Source organism: Pogonomyrmex barbatus, unplaced genomic scaffold (genome assembly GCF_055798465.1).
Source record: "Pogonomyrmex barbatus isolate J1 unplaced genomic scaffold, ASM5579846v1 scaffold10, whole genome shotgun sequence".
Classification (NCBI taxonomy): Eukaryota; Metazoa; Arthropoda; class Insecta; order Hymenoptera; family Formicidae; genus Pogonomyrmex; species Pogonomyrmex barbatus.
The window spans coordinates 7225976-7235234 of NW_028297099.1; the positions used below are offsets into that span (position 1 = coordinate 7225976).

At 36.3% G+C, this 9259-nt stretch overlaps 1 protein-coding gene across 3 annotated transcripts; it reads right to left on the reverse strand.

Moving 5' to 3' along the window:
* Nucleotides 1-73: 73 nt before the first annotated feature.
* LOC105429728 (uncharacterized) lies at nt 74-7174 on the reverse strand. Of its 3 annotated transcripts, none has more exons than XM_011642886.2 (6): nt 6532-7174; nt 5689-5937; nt 5239-5475; nt 5105-5123; nt 4195-4299; nt 74-2861 (listed from the first exon to the last, which is right to left on the reverse strand). In XM_011642886.2, the coding sequence occupies exons 3-6, from the start codon at nt 5437-5439 to the stop codon at nt 2815-2817; spliced, it is 372 nt and encodes a 123-aa protein (XP_011641188.1). In that variant the 5' UTR covers nt 5440-5475; nt 5689-5937; nt 6532-7174; the 3' UTR covers nt 74-2814. The 3 variants fall into 3 exon arrangements, with proteins under 3 accessions (XP_011641188.1, XP_088941746.1, XP_011641187.1); XM_089085620.1 differs by having other exon boundaries at nt 5585-5937; XM_011642885.2 differs by lacking the exon at nt 5689-5937 and having other exon boundaries at nt 6532-7169.
* Nucleotides 7175-9259: the final 2085 nt, after the last annotated feature.

Genomic DNA, 9259 nt, shown 5'->3' on the forward strand with positions numbered 1-9259 from the left:
TCTACTTTGGGAAATACATCATGAATAAATTGAGGATTGAGGAATATGCATACAAAAAAATGACAGATCGCTGTTCTTTTTAACGTAAATATTTATTGTGTACTTATATGCGTGACACATCGTTTTCAGAATAATACTTTCATAGGTGCAGTGAGTCTGTCAATGGTACATACAACGTGTCCCCGATGCTTCGATATCTATCGACGGCCGCTAGCTTCACGGTATCGAAGATATGAAAAGATAATGCAATATAATACATTTCCTTTATATATCGAGTGTTCCGATAACGCAAAATACAAAGTTTTCACGATATTAAATTATATATATATATATATATATATATATATATATATCTGTATTTATATAACGCATATATATATATATATATATATATATATATACATATACCACGACAATTCACACACATTTGATTGTCACTCGTCTCTGATATACATAATACACTGTTGATCCTTCTATACATCTAAATAGGCAACGTGAAATATTTCTTTGCGTAGTCTTTCTTTGTTCCAGGAAATGAACGAGAACGTTCGGCAAATTATTAGGGACAATTCGCTAAGTGTATGTGTGTATGTATGTATGTATACGTGTGTGTACGTGTGTGCAAGAAAATAAACGTATTGGACCCCCGCAACCTCCTAGCATGCCCCTTGCACACTATGATCGGAATTAAAATATGCACATATAGACGAACGATTAAGAGCGAAGAGGCGACGCTTTAAAGGGAGAAAAGCATCCGCTCTTGTTAGCTTTTTAGCCAGCGAAAATATGTAGGCGGCATATGCTCCGCAACGGCGATTCGCGGCCAAAACGAGGACCGCGTGGATATATTGATTTTCTTTCCAGCACCTTTCCGACGTTTCGCCAATGTTTTAACGTCGAGATATAGTCATCGCCGTTCACGTACGCGATAGTGGCACGTTACACAAGGATAAACCGCGAAAAATCTGTATTGATTTCCTCTTTTGACATATTGCAGGGAATATCCGTAAAAAATCCTCTAAAAAAAAAAAGAGAAAAAAAAAAAGAAAAAAAAGGGATAAATGTCGAGGACACTCGCCTCGACATTTTGTCGAATCAGTAGCTTATAAAATTAGATTTTTCGTCGGAGTAGACAGACCAGTTCGAATAATATTTACTAGAAATTCAATTTTGAAATTTCACTCTGACAATGTGGTTCACGTTTACCCTGTGTAACGATACAGAATTGTACAATTTTATATATATATATATATAATGACTTATATTATGTTGATTGATACAGGTACATTCAATGTGAATACGAATAACACACAGCGCTTTTGAGAGTGGTCGATTAATTATTGAAACTTATCTTCGCGAGTTAATTTCTCTCTATTATATACAACGCGAGTTCGCGCAGTTCGAGCGATTTTCTTTTACGATTTCAACGAGGCTTCAGTGGATTCGGGAAGAGTAAAAAATAAATATGATAATACTATTCACACGCATCTACATATCTGATAACGACGTCTGTGTGTGTGTTGACAGTTCCATACCGACGGTATTGATCCAATTCCCCTGGGTCTAAATAAGCAATAGCGTTATATAGTTGCTTATCTATAATCCTCTTTGATGATTTTCAAGCCCAAACTAATATTGACGGCGTCACGGAGCACATTATGTTTGACTAATTTTCTTGTTTGACGTTTCTACGATACATAACACACGTAAAGTGTACAGTTTAATACATATTCTCTTATATACTCATATGCATTATTGCTATGCTTGAGATAATGCCTTTAAACTTGAACAGATGTGTGTAACTATAGTTAAATATATCTCTGAATTAAAAATTGCGTTATACCTTTTTCATTTAACAAATTACAAAATCGATAAGATATTCCGACAAAATATGAGAATATAGCACAACTTCTCTTTAAAATATCCGATATGTCAAATTTTATTCATCATCCCATTTAGCCTCGACGATGTAATACATTGTCATTATATCTCTTTTTAAACTGTACATATTGTTATTTATAAATTCCAATATTCAATCTTTCAACTTTTGTATAATATATAATTAGCTTGTACACATTATCATTTTGTTAGCCTCGCAGAGAAAGATGTAAAAACATTAAAGTCGAAATATTACGTTTGTCTTGTTTATAATTTGTATATAAAAATTCCATGTTTTACATGTTTGATCAAAGCAAGTCCGGTATTGCGAAGAAAACTGCAAGAGGAACTATCTGTCACGCGGCATTATTGCCAAGGTGTCCCCTTTAGAGAAACTTATAGGAAGGCGTAACAGTAAAAATGACATACGTCTCAGAATTGAACAAAATGGGAAACTAACTATTGCCGTATTTTCTTGACAAACTGCTCCACGAGACGGCGCAGTTCGCTTCAAAGCAAAGTCACGAGTCGTTTCCGATTACACCTACAGTTACTTCTCCCATTGAACACTAATGTAGCTTCCTTCACGCTCGGCTGCACAGCAGCCACAGCAAATTAAACTCTTGTCTTTCCTCACGAGACATCAGAAAGATTAATCGGGGCGTATGTCGACAACGACGACTTCTGCATCGTAAGACAGTCTTCGTCGTTTTACGCACGATTAATAGCCCAACGACACGTCCTACCGGAGTCAGGAAGCCGTGACGATTTTCAGACAGAGATATACACGATGTCTTCGGTTGGCCCGCACGAGAGACGCGACGACACAAGATACGAATTGACAATGGAACGAGCTTAATCCTATTTTGCCTGTTTGTTCGCTTGCGGCAAGCTCGCACGACGGAACGGGGGAAAATCCGGGGTGTCATCGAACGGTTAAGGTCTTGTGAAGCGATACCGGTACGGAGTCCAGGCGAACAGTTCTGAGGGAAAAGAATACATATCCATTGTGTATCCATCGTATTTCACCCGCCACGTCCTCTAAGTACGTTTAGCATGCAAGTGGTACCAGCGCTGAGAACGTCGCGCTGTCTCAGCCATTTTCGCGCCGCTTGGGATGCAAAAGTAGCACGCGCTCTGAAAACGTCCAGCTCGCTCGCGCTTGAAAATAAATGAAGCATTCCATCCACGTCGTTTCGTACTTCGTCAGCGTCTATGCGTGGTAAATGACAGTTTCACCCGGATGCACAAGCTACGACTGCATCCTCCCAACGCTTTCGCTCCTATTCGCTACTCGCATCTTTCGTTAATTCAATTCGAAGAGCGAAGGACATCAAAGAGACCAAGTTTCCGTTTCACCACTCTGGTTTCCATATCGGTTAAACTTAATTATATCATTAACTATATCTAATTATGGTTAAATTTAATTATAGCTCGTTTCTCTTGTACTAAAGTCTTAGAGAGAGAGAGAGAGAGAGAGAGAGAGAGAGAGAGAGAGACCAAGATCTTGATATTTTTTTTTTTGCGAATCTTGATTGACTTTCACTCTTCGATTGTGTAAAATGGAAATCAAAAACCAGTTAAGTGTCAAAAGCAATATCCTGAGTTTGAAGTGGTCGGAATGCAGTTTCTGGCATTTAACTGATAATTAACTTCCGCTTTCTATCCTCAGGCAGTCTGTCTCGATGCAAGCTGCCGTTTCCAGTTGCGCTTATTGCTCGATGATAAAACATGCCAGATTGCTATATATCTGCTGACTGATTTGTACAGATGTCCAGGTGAAGAAGTACAAACATAGATATTAAAATGTCATCTAATGGATATGAAGATGATAGTCAGCAGTCAAAAAAATCTTGTTGAGGTAAGCGCGTATCGCGCAAGACAAACCGTCTGATGATGAGCTATAAACATCTACATCTGTGCTGTAAACATCTACATGGAAGGAACGAAACGAATAATCGAGTGATTTATCAAATGATCGGTACTGAACGATTCGACGACTCTTACTTCGAGAGATAAATAACAACCCAATGTGGGCATTGTAAAAGCATCAATTGTTCGTGAATTAGCGAAACAGTTGGAAGGATCACTTTCACGAACAAGACCGGAAACTCGATATCCGAATTGATCGGCATGGTCAACTCGTTCTTCATGTTCTACCTGTAGGTGAAATATGGAAGGATGTCTGCAGTCTGATCGATGGTAATGCGATATGACGATGAGCGCGCTATGCAAAACTACTTGTTTGTAAAGGAGACTGGCACTAGCGTCAGGCTGCAGTCTACATGTAACTACATGTAACGCTCTACGATTTACCATGATTAGTGAAGCACGGGCAAAGCGCATTCAGAATACGATTGCAGAATCCACGGGCTCGATTGTTCCAGCCAGCGATGGTATCGCCACCCTTCAATCTACTGCCTGCACACACACACACACACATACACACGAATAGCCAACATGTTATAAATATCAATCTCGAAAGATAATTATAATTGCGCGACGTTCTACTTTGTGTAAGTAGCTCTCTACGAAGTGTCCGACCTAACTTGATCATTTGAAATAGCCCCGTTGCTATTGATGACACGGGAAAATGTGTAAAAAAGGAAACTGCGTTTGACAAATATAGATTAGAATCTTTTTGTTAAACTTAAGTTTTCTTCTCGAGATGATTATTATCTTTTACAGTATTAATATCGTGGACTTTTTTTTTATATTAATTGGATATTAACATATTAACTAAGAATTAAATGATTAGATTATAAATAAAAAAAAATGTTTAGTTTATAAATATCGATTTTTCTTTCTTACAATGTTGATCCCTTATAGAATCATTTTTTTGCTTACATATTTTCTCGTATCATCCATGTAACGATAGATATATTACACGAACGTAAGCGTACTTCTACTCGTTAATTTAAATTTGCGTTCAATAAATTATACTTATTAAATTATTAACTACCACTCTATGTATTCATCAATATCTAAGTTTCAGTTATCTCTATCTAGCAATTTAATCATCTACATTTATCAAAGTGTCTCTTTTTGTACTCTTTGCCTACTTTTTTCCTCTATCCAGAATATAAAATATTTACCGTTTTATTTATATCCGTCTTCTTTTTCCTTCGTTACAGGCGACGCGAGTCAATCGAGAATATTTTAACCCCGTAAATTAGATAATTTAAGCCGTAAAAATTAAAATGTAGCACCGAGGATTTGTACTTACCTTCGCCTGTGTCAGCTCCCTGAAACATAAAAAGAAAATATTGCATCGCCCGACCACATATTAATAATCACCTTGGATTTTGTTTGCTATCGTGAATTTTTTCTAATCTAATGATAAATTATGGGTTTCTTTACCTCCGACTGAATTTTTCTTTTCGAAGCTTCCGTAGCGGCAGTTTCTATCACTTCGCTGATAAATTTCGTGGTTTCTCTCATAAGTTCCTCATCCTCCTTGAAAGCCTCCTTCCGCTGCTCTAACGTTCCTGTCATCAAGTTCTTCTCATGGTCGTCCATGTTGATGGTGGAATGATATGATATGGACATCTGATTCGTCATAATATCATCGACGACAGCGATTTCCGTGCGCTAGTTCTTTACAATTAAAATTATCCTCGATTAGACGAAAGAATCTTACGCGAATTAAAATACAAAATTCTTTTCTCATTTATTTCTTATCTATGACACAAATGTACTTAGTTACCTTATAGAATTTAATGCATAAGAAATATATTATGGAATATAGTAATGGAAGCAGTTTAATAAAAAATAAACGACCAATGTGTGAACTGGAACGATGACGGATACTCAATAATTTTAGATCGAATTATCTCTTCCTCTCTTCTTTTCTCTCTCTTTCTCTTTTTCTCTCTGTGATCACCGGCTTGATATTAATTCCCTGATAAGATCGTCGCGATGGACCCCTCGCGCTTTCGAGTCATCCGCGCATATATCGGTCAATGATCGACGGCAGAAACAGGGGTTGAATCCAATAATTTCGATGCTTTCAGATTTTGTCGTTACAGACACATTGCAATGAACAAATATAAATCAAATCTATTAATGAACAAAAATATATTTTATATCGATTATTGTTTCTTCAGGTGACACAACTGTACATTTTTTAATCGTGTCTTTAAATTATTATTTTATCTTATTCATTGTATTAATGAGCTTATGCAAATGTATGTAATTGCCAGTGATAAATACGCTGTAGATAAGTCATGTTCCGGTACTCCTTGCAAAAGTCTGATAAAAAGTCATGGTTTTCATAAAATTATTCTACATAAATTTACATTTGATTTGCTGATAAAAGATTCTTGGCGGAATACAGATTTGCAAATAATTTTGTTGGGTCATTCAAATTGATTGCTAGAAGATCAAAAATTTTTACAATATTATCAATAAGCAAACTATTGATCAATTTAGAATTTCAACAGAATTTTTAAATGCTTCAGCAAAAGCATTCTTCTTTTCCATAGATACATAATAATGCTAAATTACTTTCCCATATGTTTAAGAAATACTACTGTTCTATTTGTGTATACGTGTGCGTATGATTTTTTTCATACATCTTTGCCCAATTTATTATCCATATTAAATTATCCATTTAATCCATTTCGCTTGATCGCGCGAGTCAGTAGAACTCACCAGGTGAAGTTACACCGGTTTCAATTCCAGCATCCGATCGGCATTCGGAACGGCCGCCGTGACAAACGGTATCATTGCTGAATTTCCAATTAACACGATAATACGTGTGACGGAGACACCGACGTAAATACGACGGCGAATGACGGATGTGCCACAGGTGGTGTGTGTTGTTTCACTGCGCATACACCGTCACATCGTATGCAGCGTACACTGGTCTCTCTCTCTCTCTCTCTCTCTCTCTCTCTCTCTCTCTCTGTCTCTTTCTCTATGTAGAATACACGCGCCCGTGTATCCCGGGGATGCCGATGACGTGGTAGTTGGTCGCCCAAGGCCGGTCGCCAAGGCGAGCCGACGGTCGCTATCTATTTAACCGCTGATAAAAGCCTGGACCTGGTGCCGAGCAGCCGGTCGCTCCGACGGAATCCACCAGATCCAGGGGACTCGCCGACGCGCTTTGCGAACATGGACCTGACTCCCTCCCGACGAGGTGAGATACGGGGACGGCGGCGTGTTCCCTCAGTGTTCGCAGTGACGCCGGACAGGACGAGGAGAAACGGGACGAAACGGGTGAATCCTCATCTTCCTTTCCCGGCGCGTCCTCGACGCGGCTCCGCGCTCCGTCAGGTAATGATCGACGCGGACCAGACGAGACTCTCTTACCCGACTGGATATCACCCCACGGGCAGGCCCTGAAACGGAGCATGCGTCGGGGGCATGCAGCTATTAGGTTTTTATATCTTGGCTTCTATACCTCTCTTATCTACGCGAATGTGTACACATGCGCGTACACGGGCGCGCGTGTATGCGTACAACAAGCATATGCACGTGTATATGCACATAAACATTTACCGCCCTTACCTCGCGAATACGCCAAGTTTCATCAATTGACTGGAGCAAGGTGGAATTTGACTTCATAATTCCATCGCCCACACGCAGAACGCTGAATATCGTTCGCAGAAATCTTCAGAAATGAATGGATTAGGGAAGAAATAGGAAAATTTTTCTTCAACGCTGCGAAGGAGGAGAAGGAATGATGTTTGCAATCGTCAGATTTTTTTTGTACTTTGTCATCTGGAAAATAATATATACGTATTTGCAAAAGAAAGATTGAGCATAATTGACAAATACAAATTAACGAAAATTGAATTTTAAAAAATTTTTTAATTATAATCAAAATTATGATTATAATTATTCTATAATTATAGTCAAAATAATAATAAAATTTATTATAAAAACTTTTGAAAATAAAAAATGTAAATTAAGGTTTATTGAATCAACACGATAAATGATGCACAATTCTTAATATCTCGACTACTTTCAATATAATACTTTTCTATCTATTACTTTTCTATCTATTTTATTTGTTTGACTATATTCGATACATTATATTTTTATTGTATTGTGCATTTTGCTATGATTTCTGAGATGAGTCTTTATTTAACATATACATATAATGAGTCAGTATCTAATCTGAATTTTTTTGTAAAACGTTGCCATATTCTTATAACTAATTTGTACACATTTCTTTAGTGTTCCATTCGACTGTGCAATTGTGTTGAACAACTTATTTAAGATATTGCTCTCGCTACAAAGTAAAATACTCTCATTATAAACAATTGCAACATGAAGCACAAATATAGATTTAATTAATAATTTATTCGATTGAAGATAAGTCAAATGTAAGCCAAAACGTCAGATAAATCTGTATCAGTGTTATAAGTTATAATTATTTATTTAACATTGAGAATTATGTACCGCGTTGATTCTTAATTATTTATGTTTTTTATTTTCAAAAATCCTTATAATAAATCTTATTATTATTTTGATAATTGTACGTGAAAAAACAATTCAATCTTCGATCTTCGCTAATTTGTATCTTGTATGATATTATTTTTGTGTTTTGTAATAATGCGTTTTCCAATTATAAGATAATAAAGCTCATAATGTGATATTAAATGTCTTTGAAAATTTCGTTCTGTTTTGAATCTGCATTAAAATCACGTAAAGCTAATGTATGAATGTATATGAGATACTTGTTGATTCTGCCGAAATAATGACGTACCTAGTTAAGAAATTTCGTAATAATGAATTTGTAATATTGTATATGCATGTTCAAGATTAATCAACATAAATTTATCATAAAACATCAATATTGTAAATTTATTATTACGAAGTTTTTTATGTTAAACAAATTTCGTATTATTATATTATTATATTAATCATTTAATTAAATATTAGTAAGAGACTACAAATATTTAAATAAAATATGTTAAATTTATTATAAAATTTGTTATATTGATTAAGATGCATTTGCAATATTTATTAGAGTTTTCAAGACGCATTACTTTCATAAAGAAAATATTCATTTTCTTTTCTTTTCGCTTTAATGAGCAATTTAATGACACAGAAAGAAAAAGAGCTTATCAGAGTTGTACATTTACTTTTAAATATTACAGTATGGAGAATTTGCATTTTAATGGAAGCGACGACTTTGAAGCATAAATTTCAGAATAAAAATTCAGACTATAGAAATATTCCATTGCGGCACGTAAAATTTGCATGACATTAAGCCTGCACGTACGAGGCCTTGTAACGCAAGTTGCGGAAATATTTTTCACGCATTCCGCTCGGTTACATCATTAGGGACGCGGTGCTGGCTGGCATGCTGGCTATGCTTTATAATTGGTGTCAACTGGTCGCAATTAATGACACGCACATACTCGGGTGT